Source organism: Phascolarctos cinereus, unplaced genomic scaffold, assembly GCF_003287225.1.
Source record: "Phascolarctos cinereus isolate Bilbo 61053 unplaced genomic scaffold, phaCin_HiC Scaffold_1;HRSCAF=81, whole genome shotgun sequence".
Classification (NCBI taxonomy): domain Eukaryota; kingdom Metazoa; phylum Chordata; class Mammalia; order Diprotodontia; family Phascolarctidae; genus Phascolarctos; species Phascolarctos cinereus.
This window is the reverse complement of record NW_027555514.1, coordinates 57,112,213-57,130,993: the sequence shown is the minus strand read 5'-3', so window position 1 is coordinate 57,130,993 and position 18,781 is coordinate 57,112,213. Positions and strand designations below refer to the sequence as shown.

General features: G+C 34.7%; 1 protein-coding gene across 1 annotated transcript in view; it reads right to left on the bottom strand.

Annotated features, from left to right (window-relative positions):
- MALRD1 (MAM and LDL receptor class A domain containing 1) overlaps positions 1–18,781 on the bottom strand; it is an 844,925-nt gene that overhangs the window by 185,079 nt on the left and 641,065 nt on the right. The window contains 1 exon segment of the mRNA XM_020966909.2: positions 7,704–7,861. Coding sequence (XP_020822568.2) covers positions 7,704–7,861 — 158 coding nt within the window.

Here is an 18,781-nt window from a genome sequence, read left to right as displayed (position 1 = left end):
ATTGGAACATGCATATCCATGGTGAAGGAATTTTTCACCTGGTAGTCAACCTGCTGCTGTTGAGCCTCTCAGCAGTAACTAACTAACCTCATTCTCTGACAGCACAGATGCTATTTTAACTGAGAAAAAGTAGAAAACAAATATTAGAAACAACATTTTTTAAATAATACACATTTTGCACCAGAACCCTAGACACTGACAACCGACGGTAAAAGTGGAAGACAATTTTGAATAGTACAGTTATGGATAGGATCACAACCATACTATAAGATGTCTGATTCTGCATATATTTTTTTCCTTTTTGAATGTCTTTTACTCTACAGTCATTTAAGATATCGCTGTCCTCCCCAAAAAAGTCTTGTGTCTTCCTTGATGCAAGACATTAAATGGCAAGTGAAAGATCTAATTATATTTTAATGTTTTATGGCAAACAATCAATCCTGACATCCTTCATCAAAAGGTTTAATGGCTAACTTTCCAAAAGCAATCTAAGAGTTATCATTGACATGTAAAGTTTGGGTTACCAGAGTCACATTTCGCTATGCTGGCTCATTCATTATTTCCATAGAAAGCTGTATGAACTAATTCATTCGGAGCTTTTAAAGAAATCTAAGTAAAGTTTTATATTTCATCCAGTAATATCACTACCACAGTTTAGGGGAAATATACATATATACATATATATATGTGTGTGTGTGTGTATATATATATGTATGTATGTATACACACACACATATATATATACACACACATACATATATATACACACATATACATATACATAAACATATATACATACATACATACACACATGCATATACACACATATACACACATATACATAAACATATATACATACATATACATACATACATATATATAGTAAAAGTTGTTATCTATTCACTCTTATTTCTTTCAAAAGGAACTTGGCATAATAAAAATCCATTAATCATTTTTGGTAGAATTTACTTGTCCTACATCTAAATTTACTACATCTCAGTTCAGAAACATTTCTGCTCATATTAAATGTCTGACACAACCCAGAAAAGTGGGAACGGTTGGTACTATATTATCTCATGGAAATTAATTTGGTTTTGCTTGTGTCTATGATGGCAAAGCGTAAGAACAAAAAAAGAGATATTGAGCAGAATTTCTGTATCTATGAAGAACATTTTCCCTCCTTCTCTAAATATTACATAATCACGGAAGAATTTGAAAAGTAGAATGGTCCTCAGATACCATCTAGTCCACCTGAATTCTATACCCTACTCAATAAGTGGTAACCTACCCCTTTTGCAAAGACTACCTTCCAAAGCAATCCATTCTACTTCTGGATAGCTACAACTGGGCTCTGAAATTCCCTGGCCCTTTGTATGAAAAGATTTCATTGGCCAGTTCAAACACTATGGCACGTAGCTCACAACTGACTACTGAGTTTGATTTTCTTCAAGAACAATAATACGCCGTAAAACAACAATAGAAATGTTCTTGTAGGGATACTCTCAGTAGTCAAGTGTTATTAAATCCATTCAGTACTTCAATTGATTCATAATCTTAACTCACTGGTACAGGATTCAAACTTTTCACCCAATTTCTTTCAATCTATTCTTCCTATTCTATTTTGGACCAGCTGATCAATTTAAATTAATGGACTACCCATCCAATTTCATATCAAAGACTGTTCAAAATAATAACAATAATAAGAATAACTAATATTTATATAACACTGGCTATGAGCCAGCCAAAGGAATTTTTCATCCACTTGTATTTTTTTTCTGCTGTGTAGATTGTAAGACTGATCTCTTTGTAGCAATTATTTACCTCCTGAGAATCAGGGTAAGTAGAATAGTTATAGAAATTAGGTTTAGGAAGACCTGGGTTCAAATCTTACCTCTTACATATAATAACTTTTTGATCTTAGGCAAGCTAATTAACCTCTAAGTACTAGAGGCAACTCTGTAGGACTACACTCTATAGATAAATTGCTATTCTGTATCAGTGAAAGCAAAGCCTATATTGTGAGTATCAGATACATATCAAATGACAGGCGTGGGCCAAAAAAATCTCTATGAGGAAGGCCTTCAGCATCCTGGGGTCTGAAGCACATATTACAACCCTTCAAATATTTGAGGACAGATATCATGTAATACCTAAGTTGTCTCTTCTCCAATGTAAACTTTTCTATTCCCTTCCAGTGGCCTGCATATATTATGGACTACCTCTAGTTTATCAACATCCTTTTTAAAATGTTGCAAACAGAAATGAATAGATAGCTAGGTGGATAGATTTTAAAAATGAAATGCCATTACACCAATTTTAGCATACCTGGAAGAATAAAAGTTACATTGGCAAAGCTGTATATGAAGCATATGAGATACTGACTCAAACCTGACAGATACTACCTTCCTCATTTTGATGTTTTGTATATTATTACTTTGATGATAAAATAGAAATCTCCCATATTCTTTAAATAGAAAGCCTCTCCTATTTCTGAACTCCTGTTTTTGTAGTTAGTTAATTTAATTGCAGAATCACAGAACTAGAACTGCAAAGGACCTTAGAAGCTATCTAACCCAGTACTGGTTTTTTGTTGGTTTGTTTCTTTTACAGATAAGCAAACAGGGGCCAAAAGAGGCCCCTGTCAAAGTGACTTGCTGAAAAATCAAAAAGCTAAGATAAGGCAGAAGTGTGACTGGAATCTGCATTCTTTGATTCCATAACTTCATTATAAGGGATCTTTTGAAAAAAATGGCACTAATTTAGTGATTAAGCTGCTGGATATTTCCTAACAACAACAAAAACAACAAAACTTATCCTGATAATAAACAGTAGCATAGCAAGTCAAGATTTACTATCTCTCTCAAAGAATGCTTATTTCCCTCAGAGACATCCAAATCCCAATCCCTATGAGATCTGCTAAGGTAAAACATCAGTTTCACATTCATCCAGCAGTACTCACACTTATATGATTTAGGAGGTGGATGTGCTGTTACATTTAACCAAGACAGCCACATACTCACCCTTCAATACCTAACATAGTAACATACTATTCTGCAGAAATTGCTCTCTTTGTATCAGGAATAATACAGCCTGTTCATTACCTGTAATCATTAGAGGACTGGACCAACTCCCATTCCTAGAATACATTTCCTCAATAGTTTTCTGTACATCTCTTTCTGCTCACAATTGTTGGTCATTTGCTAGAGCCCTCTTGTGCCCAGGTTGAAGAGGCTGTTAAGAGCCCTAGCTTCTAAGTGAAATCATTACACTCTGTATAGGCTAGAAAGCTTCTGTCTCAGTGCAGCTTTTCTCAGAGGTCGTAAGTACCTTCCAATTTAAAGATCATTTACATGACTGAGATATTCAGAGAAATAAACTGGCAGGAATTATTGTATCTAATGAAGCCATCCCTCCTGTCTGATAGGGAATGGGACAGAGGCTTTGTTTCCCCTGAAACCTTCCTTCCCCTGGCTGCTGAGGTTCAAATAGAAGGCACCCTCTCAGTTTTAGTGCCATTTATATGTCTTTATATGGCATTTGTACAGCTTTATGAGCGTGCTTGTTTTATGTCCCCAAAGTCATTCTGTATAACTGAAAATTTCTAAGGGCCATTATTCTTGCTGTTGTTTAATCATTCAGTTATATCTGACTCTTTGTGACCTCATGGACCTTACTGTTCATGGGATTTTCTTGGCAAAGGTAACGGAGTGGTTGGTCATTACCTTTTCCAATGGATGAAGGCGAACAGAGTTTAAGTGACTTACTCAGGGTCACATAGCTAGTAAATATCTGAGGGCCAATTCGAACTCAGGTCTGCCTATCTCTGGGCCCATTGCTTTATCCAGTGCTCACCATTACTCTTAGCTGCTAACTGTTAGCACAGTCAGTATATGCTAAGGATCAGCTTTCTTAAAGTAGAACGCAGAATTTTAGCGCTGATATTTCTTTTTTGTACTCCAATACATAAAAAGACACAGTCTTAAGCAGTATGCCATAACTGGGATTTAGCTAGTAAATTTACTTTGCCAGCTAATAAAATTGGCTTTTTTCTATTTTAGTAGATATTATTGCAATCATTGAGAGGCACTTTGGATTTCAGAGGTTTCAGTCATTAATCAAAGGATCATATTCACTTGTGCTCAGGGTGAAAAGAACTATTGGTATTTCATTGGTCAGTAAAACCTGAACATATAAGTAATAACTCACCATTGAGGGTTGTTCTTTTTCAAGAACAGTTGTATAGTATATTCCACACAACAACAATAGAAATACCATCTCAGGGAAGTGCTCAGTGGTCAGGACTTATTAATTCCACTTCAATATTTCACTGGATTCAAAATCTTAATCCAATGGCACCAAATGCAGTTCATTGATGCAATCCAGTCCCCTCTGCTCTTCCTATTCAGTTCTGGGCCAGCTCATTGCCCATATACAGTAACCATCTAAGATATATGGACTGATGGATTAATTTTCATATGATAATCTGCAAGATAGTAATTTTTTATCCATTTGTTTTTCCTAGTAATAAAGTGCTGGTAAATGAAAATGCCCACAGTGCCCACAGTGAAGCACTGTATAAAAGCTATCTTTTTAGTGGTTGTATTGTAAAAATGAATGTAGCAAAATGGCTGTTGGAACTGGATTTAAGAAGATCTGGGTTCTTAATGTGTACCTTTGGGCAAGTCACTTAATCTCTTAGTTCCCCAAACAACTCTCCAGAACTGTAAGTCATAGATGAGATGCTGATTTATCTCAACAACAGGGAGCTAGAGTACGATGAGATTTGAGGCAATTAGAACAAAGTATTAGTTAGGAACATCAACAAGACTTTATCATCTCCGGGAAATTTCTCTTCCCCTTCTACTCTGTATTGAACAGCCTTCAGTTTAATGACAAACATTTTTGTCAAATGGTCTTGTTCTGATAACCAGAGGATGATTGAACAAATTCATTCAAGATTGCTTTTGGCTGTTTTAACTTTTCATTTGTAAGGCAGATAAACTATTTTCTGGATGAGATGTTGCCTAACTCTTTTGGTTTCTTCATCATAACATCCACTTTATTTTAGTTAAAGTGCCGTAAGAATTGGCAAGAATCAAAGTCAATGTTTTTACCTTCATCCATTTTACATTTCTTTTAGATTCAAAGGACTGTTTTAATAAATAAGGTTGAAGCTTTTTAATTTTTTTAAATTAATTGCATATGTATCTTCTTATTGTTGTCATTTCTTCTAATTTGTCATTGATTTTGATTTTTGTTCCAGCTACTTGATGATCTGACAGTAGAGAAACAGCTGATTCTGAAATGATTCCATGTTGGGAACCAGACTTATTCAGTTCAAAAAGATAGGGCCAATTCCATTTTAAAAATGTCACCCCATTGTCTTTTGGCAATCTTTTTGAAGAAAGAATTTATGATAAGTTTCTATGAGGCTTATAAGCCTTTGGTCTCTTTTCTTTCTTAATTCTAGAACTTATTTTTATTTTCTTCCCTTGTATACATCTTTGCAATTAAATCATCAAGGAATAAAATATATGTTGACTTGATTTTGAGGAGATCATCAAGTTCTTCAAAGAATTTTGATTTCTATTCATCCTATTTCACAGATATTGGCATAAAAAGTGAAATTGTCTTGTATGTTAGTTGGTTTTTTTTTATGCTTATCATGAACGTGGCCACCTGAAATGACTAAGTGCCCATAAAGCCAGGAGGCAGAAACTATAACTAGTGAACATAGTATTGAATTTAGAATCAGCAAATGATGTTTTTGTTTTCTCCTTCTGATAATTGCTAGACTTGACTATAAGCAAATTTCCCAATATCTCTAGGCCTTGATGTATGTAAAGTGCTTTAAGAACTTTTAAATGTCTCTTATGATTATTACGTATTTTTCTTTAATGCCAACTCAACCAAGAATCTGACAATTATGTTACCATTTAGTAGGAATTTCCTATTTTGTTTTTTGTTTGTTTGTTTAAAGTGATGGTGCCAATAGTGATACAGTTTAGCTTTTCTAGTAGAAATTAAAGTAATATAATTGGGGACTGACCACTAAGGGCCAAATCCTTTGAGAATGCTCAGATTCGCCCTTTCTGGTTGGTTATACAAACCATACACAGATATTCTTTGCCTGGTTCCAATCTAAGAAAACTTGGTGAGCCTGTTTCTGGCCGGGAGTGACTAGGAGCTTTATGTTGTGTGGCGACAAGGGGTCTTCTGATCTTAGACGGAGGAGCCAATGATTCAGAAGGCACTGAGCTGGAACTGAGCATGCAAACAAAATAATTACCATTTCTATTATGCAATGACTCACTCTCTCCCTCAGCCTTTTTGCTCTTTCCCTTCCTGGCGGCCATTAAGTTGAAAATTGTGGACTACCAAGTTGGAGAAGGTTGTAGTCACCCTATTTACCACCCAGCTGACATGTGACAATGAACACATGCCAACTCGGTTTCTTTTGCATTTAGTCTTTCTTTAACTTTAGGTGAACAGATATCCAGAATTGGAATTGACTAAGTTACCACCTAATGAACTACAAAAGGTTAAAAGAGCCCACAAAGATCCTCCTAACCCTGGCACCCAGAGTGAACAGCAGAGTTCACAAGACCTAGTAACAATACAGCAGCTGGGTCCATTGAGGAATTAATTTTGCAATGGAGAGATCTGCCTCATCTAGCCCAGCAGTGACTGCCCCCCTCAGCAAAAACATATTCTGAAAGGAGGCAGCCTGCCTAAGTAAGGCAATAAATTGTCCACCACTGACACCACATACAGAAGTGAACTTGATGGTGACTTCACGAGAGCAGAAAAAAGCTCTCATGATCATGGTGAAATGTCTCCCAGGCCTACATATTTCTTAAATGTGTCCCTTATTACCTTTGTTGCTTAAATTTGAGTCCTTTGAGCATGCCAGGAAAGAAAACCTGCTTACCTCTAACAGCGTGGATGTAATTGTGTGTCTTGTGTCCTTGTGACAACAGAGACAATATTGGCCAAGTAAATGAAAAGAAGTACTGCGCTAATAAAAGCTAATCTAAAAGCTGTCATTTTTAGCACCGTCCATCTCTGCCACCACCATACTTCAGGCATTTATGAGCTCTATGACCTTGGGCAATTCATATAACCTTTGTTAGCCTTTGTTTCTTCATTTGCAAAATGGGGGTCATTACAACACCCACCTCCATAAAGGTTGTCATGAGGTTCAAATGATACCTCATGTGAATATACGTGAAGTGCTTTGTGAAACTTAAAACACTATAAAAACGTTGACCAATAAAAGTTTCATAAGTATGGAGAGGCTGCAATATATGTTGGTGAAGGGAGTATTCACATTTATAAAATTATCAAAATAAAACTGTTCCTTGTCAGTTTTTTTTCTAGCAGGAAAATATGGAATCTAAATATTCTCTCTTAAATATTAACAATGTACAATCTTTTAAACTCTGGACCCATAATGGGATTTAAGCCTAAAGATAAAAATTAAAAATATCCATGATTTCAATAATTATTAGGAATGACTGGAATTACTATTAGTGGATATCCTACTCAGGAAAACAACCACAAAAATATTAAATCAAGGAGCTGACCCTCTGATTATTAAGAAAATGTGACAATTAAATGATTGTTTAAACAGCTTAATCTGTAGATAGTAATAACGTCAATATTTTGATAATGGCTGCAAAAAGTTCTTTGCCTTTTGTTACCTTTAATATTCCCATATCACTGGGACCACTGATGTAGAACCAAAACCGAACTGTACATATTCCAAGGCTTGCTGGAAAGAAGTAGGTGGTAGTAATTCTCGCTGTATATCCTTCTTTGGGGCCAGATGAGTTGACATAGAGAAAATACTGTCCATTGCCTTGAAACATATAAATAAAGTGTTCTTTCAGTGCAGTGATATATTTTAAACAATAACACAGAATCTCTTTATATCACATACCATTGACAAATATTCAAGAAATCCTTCTTCTATTCTTGTAAGATATAAAACCTGAAAATTTGGTACTTCATTTTAATGAGCAAAAGATAGTCTCACCATGAGATTCACCAAGCTCCCCTGAGGAGCTTGAGTCAAGTATATTGTTGCCAAACATTTATCTCGCCTATAGAAGCTCACTTATCCAATTCAAGTTTCCCAATCCAGCAACTCCTACATGACAATTACCAGGGAAAAAATCCCCTCATACTGTTCTGATCTGGGTAGGCACTCAATAGATAGTATTGACCAAGTGACCGACATTTTTAATTCCTGTGACAAATTTAAAACTAACATGTATAATAATTAGCAAAATTAACTAGAGAGTTTAATTTTAAGTGGCATCAGACTATTTGCTTTAATTACTCCTGTGACTTTTTTGTACTTATTCAGACACATTAAACTAGAAAAAAATATCTAAGAATATCTTAAGGGATCAAGCACATTTTTGAATTGATTGTTTTGCCTGGTCCTTCTAGCATTAATAAATGAAAGATGCCTGTGTTTATACACAGTTACACTCATTCTACTGATGTCATATTTGATATCCTTCAACTCAAACCAAGGTCATAAAAGTGAGTTCTGAGGAACAAAATGACTTTCCTGAGACTAAGCAGTTATAGAAAAACTTCCATCCTATGCCAATTATTTTAAATTTTAATTTTGTGTCAGGCCTGACCTAGGTGGTCTCTATGGTCCATCTTAGGTCTGGAAATAAATAAGACACCTGCAGACATTATAACTTTTACCAGAAAATGTTTTCTCAACAGTTCCATAGAAAGGATAAATCAGCAAGGTTACAGTATTGGCTTATTTTCCATATTTCCATAACAAAATTCATCTGGTCAAAACAATATGTTGATTCTCACAATAGTGGAATATCTATGAAGTTTGACAGTATCTGAGTATTCTGGGTTGTGAGGAGGGTTGTTTTTGTTATTTACATGACCAAGAAGCTGCATCAACCACTCTAGTCCTAGTCTTCTGGACCAATAAAGTCTCAGTAACAATTTCCCTGACTTTCACGGGAAAAAAAAACCCAAAGCAAAACAAGACAAACAACAACAAAGCCTGTCCCTGTCTACATGGCAAGATACTGCTTCTACCACAATATCCATCAATAGAAGGGAAGCAGGACTTTTAATAATGTTAGCTACTGTCATTCAAACAGAAAAGTTACTGTTCTCCTTGTAGCTATGTCATAATTATAGAAAAGTGGATTTTCACTTATTATTTTTAGATGTCATTAAAGTAAAGCCATGCAGATGACCTTCTTTCATGGGAAATGTATAGCATGTGCACACCATGGTCATTCTTCCTAAATGATTACATATGTATGGTTGTTTTTTTTCCTTATTTGTTACTCCAATATTTGATATCTATCTTTCAAATTTAATTTAATTATGTGGCATACATTTTGTGATCTCCTCTCTTTCTGTCTCTGTCCAGAAAAAAAATGGTATAATTCTAAATGCTATAATATGGCTTTTATTTAAACATATCTAATGAAAATGTTTTTATTAAATATATCTAATGAAAATCACAGCTTTTTACTAAAGAGTATAGAATTCACTAGTTGTATATGCAATACGATGTCATATTAAGTAATTGAAAGATTTTCTAAATTAAGGTAAGCATGTTTGCATAAAAATATTTTATGCTACAGAGCCCTTAAATGAGTTAAACTTTTAAAAATATACTATAAGATATGGTTATTTAATCTCAGTAAAATACTATAATTTTACTAAAGACTTACATCTATTTTCCACTATTTTATGTAGCAGAACCCAGCTGTAAGAGGCAAATGTTGGAAATGAATGAGAAAGAATGACAATGTTCATTGAAGCAATTTTTCAACAAAGTTTAATCAACTCTACAGTTTTGCATTTAAGGAGAAAGTTATATTTGAAGATCATGTTTTAGCTATTAAACAGATATATTCAATTCAATTTCATTTATTCAGATTTAGTTATAAGCTCATATATTTAGAGATGAAGAAGACCTTAGAGAAAGAATTTAGTCAAACCCTCTTATTTTATAGGTGAGAGAAGACCCAGAGAGGTTAGAGTTGGGCAAGGGCATACGAGTACCTATTATCACAGATGGGATTTGAACCTATGTCTTTTGATTCCAAGTTGAAGGCTTTTGTACTATAACCATATATATATATATATATATATATATATATATATATATATATATATATATATATATATATATATACATACACATACACACACACACACACACACACACACACACACACATATATATATATGAAAAATGTCACCATTAATGGATTATAATAAACTAAGTTCATGGAAACTTACCTGATGAACAGATTTTAAAATGAACTTTAATGAGCATTTCAAGTGTTTGCATGTAAATAGGTTTTCCAAAGTGATGGAAAATGATTATTTTATGTAATTCAAATGTTTCCAGAAACGCTATTCACTTTATCAGTGTACTCTGGAAGAAGAGTAAGGCCAGGAGGAATGCATGTTAGGGCTTCTGTTTAGAAAAGGAAAATCAATCAGCCTGAAGCAAAAAAAGTGCGAGCCCTAGATCTGAGGCTGAAAATCCAAGAAGATATCACTCTCTGGGGAGCAAAGGGGGAGCATGTGACCTGAAAACATGGAAGCAAGAGCTACAAGGTAGAGAATAATGGTATATCTGTACTTACAAATATATGTGTGTGTGTGTGTGTGTGTGCATATATACACATATATATATATATATATATATATATATATATGTATATATATATGCAAAAAAAGGAAAGGGAAAGGAAAGCTGGTAATGATATTTGTCTCACATAGTGAATCAACTAAAAGGGCAATATTTTTTTAAATCTCTACTCTAAATGTTATGATCTATTACAAACTCTCATGAATTTTGAAATACAACATTTTGAGTATATTGTTAACATCACCTCTTTTACTGGATTTCCCTCATACTTCAGTCTACCCCTTATATTATCACAAATAGAAGCTGAGTTCTTAAATTTCCACTCCATGTATATCAACAATGATATTAGACATGTGCAATAATACATAGGGGAAATTAAAGAAAAAAGCTTATTTATAAAAAACATGGTTTTATAGGTAGAAGTGAAAATTCAATCCATTTGAAGGCAGTCTGGCAGAAATTTAATTTAGACCAGCAATTTATACCATATACCAAAATAAGCTGCAAATAAATAAGCATTCTTAGTGCAAAATAACATATAATTTGAAGAGATTGGGAGGAAAAATCTTTAATGTATCTATTTTTTGTGAAAGATATATATAAAAACTATGAAAAACAAAGATCATTAAAAGATAATAATAAATACATAAAATTAAAGAAAACATATTTGCAGGAGAAATTAAGGAATATAGAAGAAAATTGTTGAGTGCAAAAAATAATAAATATACCGATGATAATTTGGTATCCAAAATATATAGAAAATTCACAAAAATATATAATAAGAAAAAAAGGTATTTCATACTGGGTAATTTATAAACAAAAATTTTTTTTTAAAAAAAGAAGAAATGAAAACTATTCATAACCATATGAAAATTCTCCAAATTACTAACAATAAGGGAAATAAATTAAATATCTGTGAAGTTCTACCTTATACCCAAAAAGCTGACAAAGAAAATAGAAATTGACACAATTCAAGTCAGAGTAGATGTGCAAAGACAAGCACACTAATACACTACTAGTGGAGCTGTGAATTGGTCCACTACTTCTGCAAAACAATTTGCAACTCTGCTGGATAATTGTTCAAATCATTTTATCTCACGCTGTCACTGTCGAACATTTGAAGTCCAAGACAAAAATAACCCTATATGCATCAAATTATTCATAACAACATTTTTTGTGGAAGTAAAAATTTGGAAACAAAGTGGACACTCATTGATAGAAGAATGCTCTACTCCTTACACCCTACCACTTGGGTTCCCTGGTTTCATTCAAGACTTACCTAATGGCCCACTTTCTTTACGAGTCCTTTCCAAGTACTTACATCTGCTAGAACTTTATCCTCTCAGATTACCTCCCAACTACTCTGAATATATCTTCTTATTTATATTTTTTTCTCCCCCATTAGCATGTGAGCTCCTTGAAGGCAAGGACTGTTTTTACCCTCTTTATTTATACCCTCAACCATACCATATACCTATATCTGAAGCTGGAAATCCAAGAATTCAGCCTCTGAGAGCATGGAAGAAATATTTAACATGAAAACACGGAAGCAAGAGGTGCATAATGGGACAGTGCTATATCTGTACTTACCAATTTGAAAAAAAATAAAATGTACAAAAATGAAAAGGAAAAGAAATGATGATGACTTGTCTTGCATAGTAAATCAAGGCCCAAGGCAATATTCTTTAAAGCTAAGGAATACTACTGATGTCAGATCTTAACTTAGATAAAGGAAATGTAGCTGTAAGCTTGGACTGCTGGTAATATTTTCTCTCTCTTTTTTTTAACTCTTTGGTTGGGATGGAGGAGGAAAGGCAGGGATGTAAAGGAATTCAGGGAGGTAGGAAGAAGAGAAACAATAAGTGATTTTTTTTTACTTTATTATTGACACAATTCAATTGAAATCATTTTAAAGATGTCTATTACATTCAAGGTACCGAACATACAAGGATTAAATGCAATGTCTGGACCATAGTAAATGTTTAGTGCAATGTCTCGCATGTAGGAAATGTTTAATTAATGCTTGTTGACTAGAATTGATGAATAGAACATGGTATGGAATATTATTGCATTTTGAAAAATAATATGATGCACTTAGAGAAACTTGGGAAGATTTATATGAACTGTTGCCAAGCCACATAAGCATAACTAGCAATAGTATGTATACAATTACTAAAAGAAATAATAATAAAAACATCAAAATTCAGATCAATCTTTAATTCAGTGGACTAATTATAAAATATTCCTCCAACCTCTAGGTACATGTAGAATATAGGTTTAGAAACATATAGACTGGAAACATGATTAATGAGATGGCTCATTTTTGCTTAACAATAAATCTTTGTTAAAAGTTGAAGAGGCTGTTCCAATATAACTTTCAAGCTTTGACTTGCCCCATACATATATGAAAGGGCTAGCTGTTTGTATAAATTGATCAAAGACACAATGACCTTGTCCCATTGGGCTTAGGTTTTCCTTTGTGTCTTTTCCTTATTGTACTTATCTGAGCGGGAGAATTGAAGAGGGTTAGTGTTTGAAAACTGAGGGTTCTCAAATTGCAGGGTTACTTGGTAGCTATTGTATAAATAACCATTACCTATTTTATCATGCAGCCTTCAGAGATTAAAATTGGGATGTATGTAGAATATTCACCACAGATGAGAGTGGTATAAAGATTTCAATTCCAGGGACCAAGAAGTATTGTCCAAAGAAAAGATTGTGAGGTAAATAGGATAGAGAAATCATAAGGGATTCAATAAGGCTAAACTGTTTGTATTCTTATATGGGAAGATGATACCTATAAGTTCTAAGAATTTTCTCATTTTGGGGGCACTTAGAAAGAGTATACATAGACATAATATATTGGTATGAGTTGAATACGATGAGATGATAGCTGACAAAAAAACAAAATAAATGGGTGTGAAAGAGGAATGCACAGAGTAGTGAAGGTATTGAATATAAAAAGATGTTGAAAGAGGTAGAATGGGGTAAATTATCTTATATAAAAGAGGCACAGTAGAGATTTTACAGTGGAGGGGAAGGCCAGGGAAGGAAGAGGAAAGCACTTGAACTTTAATCTCATCCGAATTGAGTCAAAGAGAGAATAATGTACACACTCATTTGGGTATAGAAATCTATCTTACCCTATAGGAAAGTAGGAGGGCAAGGGGGGCTGATGGAAGGGAGTGCAGATTAGGTGAGGTGGTAGTCAGAAGCAAAACATTTTTCTGGATGAAAAGGTGAAAGGAGAAAGAGAATAGAATAAACAGGGTCCAGAAAACAGGATGGAGAGGAAAACACAGTAATCATAATGATGAAAAAAATTATAGCAAGTTTCTCTGATAAAAGTCTCAGTTCTTGAATATATAGAGAATGGAGTCAAATTTATAGAAATAAGAGCCACACCCCAGTTGGTAAACAGTCAAAGGATATGAACAGGCAGTTTTCAGATGAAGTAACAGAAGCTATTTATAGTCATATGAAAAAAAGCTTTAAATTGCCTTAATGAGAGAAATGCAAATTGAAACAACTCTGAGGTACCACCCCACACCTATAAGACAAGTTAATATAACAAAAGAAAAATGACAAGTGTTGAAGGGGATGTGGGAAAATTGAGACACTAATACGTTATTGGAGTGGTGAACTATTCAACCATTTTGGTGAGCAGTGGAACTATATCTAATGGATTATAAAGCCATGCATACCTGTTGACCCAGCAATACCACTACCATTCCTGTATTCCAAAGACATAAAAAACAAAAAAGAAGGATTGATATGTACACAAATATTTACAGCAGCTCTTTTCATGGAGGCAAAGAACTGGAAATTGAGAGGACACCTGTCAGTTAGGAAGTGGCTGAACAGGTTGTGGTATGTGATTGTGATGGAATACTATTTATACAATGAAAATTGACAAGCAGGATGTCTTCAGAGAAACCTGGAAAGACTGAAATTAATTAATGCAAAGCATAATAAGCAGAACCAGGAGAACATTGTACACAGTAATAGCAATATTGTATGATGATTAACTTTGAATGACTTAGCTATTCTCAGCAATACAATGATCTAAGATGATTTCAAGGGATTTATGATTAAAAAATGCTAACCATCTGCGGAGAAAGAACTGATATAGTCTGAATAAAGGTTGAAGCATACTTTTTTACTTTATTTTTCTTGAGTTTTGGGTCTGTATTTTCTTTCACAAAATATGACTAATATGAAATATGTTTTGCATGACTATACATGTATAACTTATGTCAAATTGAGGTGGGAGGGAGGAAGAGAGAGAGAATTTGAAACTCAACTTTTTTTAAAAAACGAATGTCGAAAATTGTTTTTACATGTAGTTAAGAAAAAATAAAATATAGCTAACTATGATTTTAAAAAGAAAAGATTGTATTTTATGGCTTAGCATTTAGGCCCTTATAAACTAGTCAGGATAACTTTTTTTATTCTGAGGGACTTGGTAGCTAAGTTTGGGAATCTCCTGCATTGGAAATTTGAGACAGCATAACCTAGCCAAGAATGGGAAGGGAACAAGATAGGACTATCTAAAAGAAGTCTTTTTACTTCTCCCAGGGAAGAGATTCTTCCTTTCTGAAAGATTTGAAATCAGTGAAGCAAAACTAAAACCAAAAAATCATTAGCCTCAAGATAAGAGAGTAAAGACAATGTCACTGTAAAATCTTCCTTGAAGAAGAAATTGAGCAAAGGATTTCAACTCAACCAGAAGTTGGAGGCTACTGACTAGCATTTGGTTAAGTCTCAGATAGCAGAATAGTATCTAGTAGAGATAAGCCAGAAGTAATCCAATAAGCTCAGTAGAAGGTATCCATGACTCTGGAGACTCCCAATCATAAATTATTCCTGTAAACATATCCCAGTTATCTGCTACCTCCATAAATGCCTCTCAATATGTGTTTTTGTCAGTTGTGCTTCCTGTATGTGTGACATAATCCCTCTATATGTTCCCTAGCCACAAACATTCCATACATGTCTTCCTACTGATGAATTTGTGGACGAGTAAGCCCAAATCTATGGAAGAATTGTCTAGTTACAACTTTCCTTGGCATATTATTCCACTGAATGACTGTATGTTCAAGTAATTATTTCCTCTATCACAGGCCATTAAAATACAGATTGGTGGGAAGCTTGGGAGCTATGCTTTTCAGGTATGAATACTTAGAGAACACTTTCTCTTGGAGAAGGGCCTTGCCATTTGGAAGGTAAAACTAGGTATTACACAATGGAGGCTTTATTGGGGGAGGGGTACAAATAACTACCACCAAGGAGCACTAGCAACATGTTTTAAAACTCAATTAATTTTGTTCTCCACACTTCATTTAAAGGAATTCTCAAGGTATGAGCTACCATTATTCCACATTTGAGATCAAACATCCTTTCAAAATTTTTACAGTTCTGGTCTATTATATGGTAAGTCAAAAACTTGTTTCCATCAGCCATAGCAATTCAACCTTTTTTTTTTTTATTAGAGTAAATTTGCTTCAGTGCAAGACAAAAAGGCCAGGCAAGACACTGATCAAACCTGGCAATCATAATTATTAGCCTAGGGACTCCAGGGCAAGTTTTCAGAGAACATTCCACCTGGCCTCTTGTGACTTACATAATTCCATTTAGGGCTCATAAAATCATACACTTGAACAAAAAATCAGGATGCTGGCTGAGATTTTCCTGAATAGTTGTCTTCGAGCTCAACTTTACATAAATGTGAAAATTTATGGCTTTTAAAATATAACTGCAAAATGAATCCTGAGAATTCAGAAGTGGCCACTGGAAACTTGGCACTTCAGGACTCTGAATTCAAGAAAATGAGCAATAGTTACAGTCTGACTTTGTGGGCGTGGGGGGGGGTGTAAAGGCTGTGGTGAAGCCATTCCTTTCAAAAAGAAAAGAAAGAAAGCTGAAAAGTTGCTAACAGGTAGCATTTATTTATAGTAATATATGAATTATCCAGTATTCTATGTACTTCTATAGTTAGGAGACCTTACATTGAGCCAGGTTTTCAGAATCAGACTCATTCTTTATCTAGCAAGCTCAGACTAGACCTATTTTCCAAGTGTTTATAAAGTGTTCTTTTGCTTCATTGGAGAGCTACCTATTTTTGTCTGGCAGAAACCTTGGGGAAGGTCAAGATCAATCTAGCCTCCAGGATAAAGTTCAGGATGTTTTTAAACCAGAGAACTGCAGCCTTAGCTGCTACAATATATTTAAAATCACAATGGTGATTTATCATTAAGCAGACTCTCCTTATTCCTGGGTAACTTCAGGACTAGTTTACAGTCCCTGGTTTTAAAAATATAGTTAGACATTGGCTACACTTCCAAAGCACTAGCATCTCAGCGTCTTAAGGAGCTCAAGGCAGAGTTTTCTGCATCAAGTGTTTGGGGTGTATTTTCCAGGGCTGGGGAACCTGCAGCCTCAAGGCCACATGTGGCCCTCAAGGTCCTCAAATGTGGCTCTTGGACTGGATCCAAACTTCAGAGAACAAAGCCACATGTGGCCTGGAGACTGCAGGTTCTCCACCCCTGGTTTAGACTTTGATGTCCACAGACTTACAGTCTTCAATTAAACAAATACCACCAAGCAGAGCATTTCTCTGTCTCTATCTCCCTCACCCACACTCACACCCATACCCACATCTACCTGTGTGTGGGTATACGTATATGTATACATACATATGTATGTATGTATAATATATATACATGTGTATATATATGTAAACATATGTATGAAATAATATATATCTAAAGAGATAAATAAATACGTAGAGAGATCCATATCTGTATATCTAGATTTATTTTTATAAACAAAACTTTGCCTGGTAGTATTTAACTGCAGACTATATTTTTCCATAGATTTATTTACATACGACAGAGAGAGGAAGAAGCAGAGAGACAGTCAGACAGACACACAGAGATAGAGACTGACAGAGACAAAGGCCTTTCCTAACCTCTTGAGAATTCATGAAGGCAGCAAAAGTTGAGTTGACCCTTGAAGCAAGGGAAAGGCTTGAAAATATAGACAATGGAAAGTGGGGCAGTTGAGGGCCAGTGGAGGAATGAGGGGATGGAGGGCAACCTGAGAACAGATGATGGAATGTAGCCCAGTTAGTACTTAAAATATGAATATATAAAGAGATCTGAGATAAGGATAGAGCTAGATCATGGAGCCCTAACATATTATAGTCGAGGGTTTATGCATTTTAGGTAGGTAATTTGGAATTTTTGAGCAGAGGAATGTGATTCTACTCATGTATTTGAGAAGTTTAGTTTTGATAAAGACTAGAGGAGACATTGGAGACAGGATATATTAATGACAGAAAGACACTCAGGAGGTTACTACCATATTAAAGGTTAGACTACATAGATGAAGGTCTTAACTACTCTTCTTACAATAGGAATAGAGAGGAAAAGGAGGATGTGACAGATTCTACTGAAATAAAAAAGACAAGACTTTCCAACTAATTTGACATAGAGTATATGAAGGAAGATTAACAGATGACTGCAAGATAATAAGTCAGGGTAACAAGGAGAATGGTAATGCCATTAAAAGAAATAGAAATGTTTGATGCAGTAGCAGGTTTGTGGTGTTAATGGGATGTTAGGTTAGAAGAATTCAGCAGGCATTTGGAAATACCCAAGTGGAGCTCTAGGGCGAAGTTAATATTGGAAATATAGATTTAGGAGTCATAACAGTAGATATGCTAAGTGAAGGATGAGTTGAGGGACATGAAAAAGAAGGCTAAGGTCAGCACCAGGGGGAATAAGTATTTTTAACTGTTAGGAGGAGGCTAGAGAGCCTATAGAAGAGACAGACAAATCACAAAAGGCAGGAGGAGAATCATCGGAGAGATTGATACTGAAGTGACAATGAAGCCATGGGAAACGAGTACTTTATGAAGGAAGAGATAGTTCACAATACTCATATATTTCAAGAAGGTTAAGGAAAATGGAAACAGAAATATACTTTGAGATTTGGTGAAAAAAATGACATTAGTGACTCTGGGAGAGATTTTTGTGCAGACTGGTGTGGTGGAATCAGGATCTTGAGGAGCTGAGGAATAAATGGTTAGTGAGAAAGTAGAGGCAGAAAGTT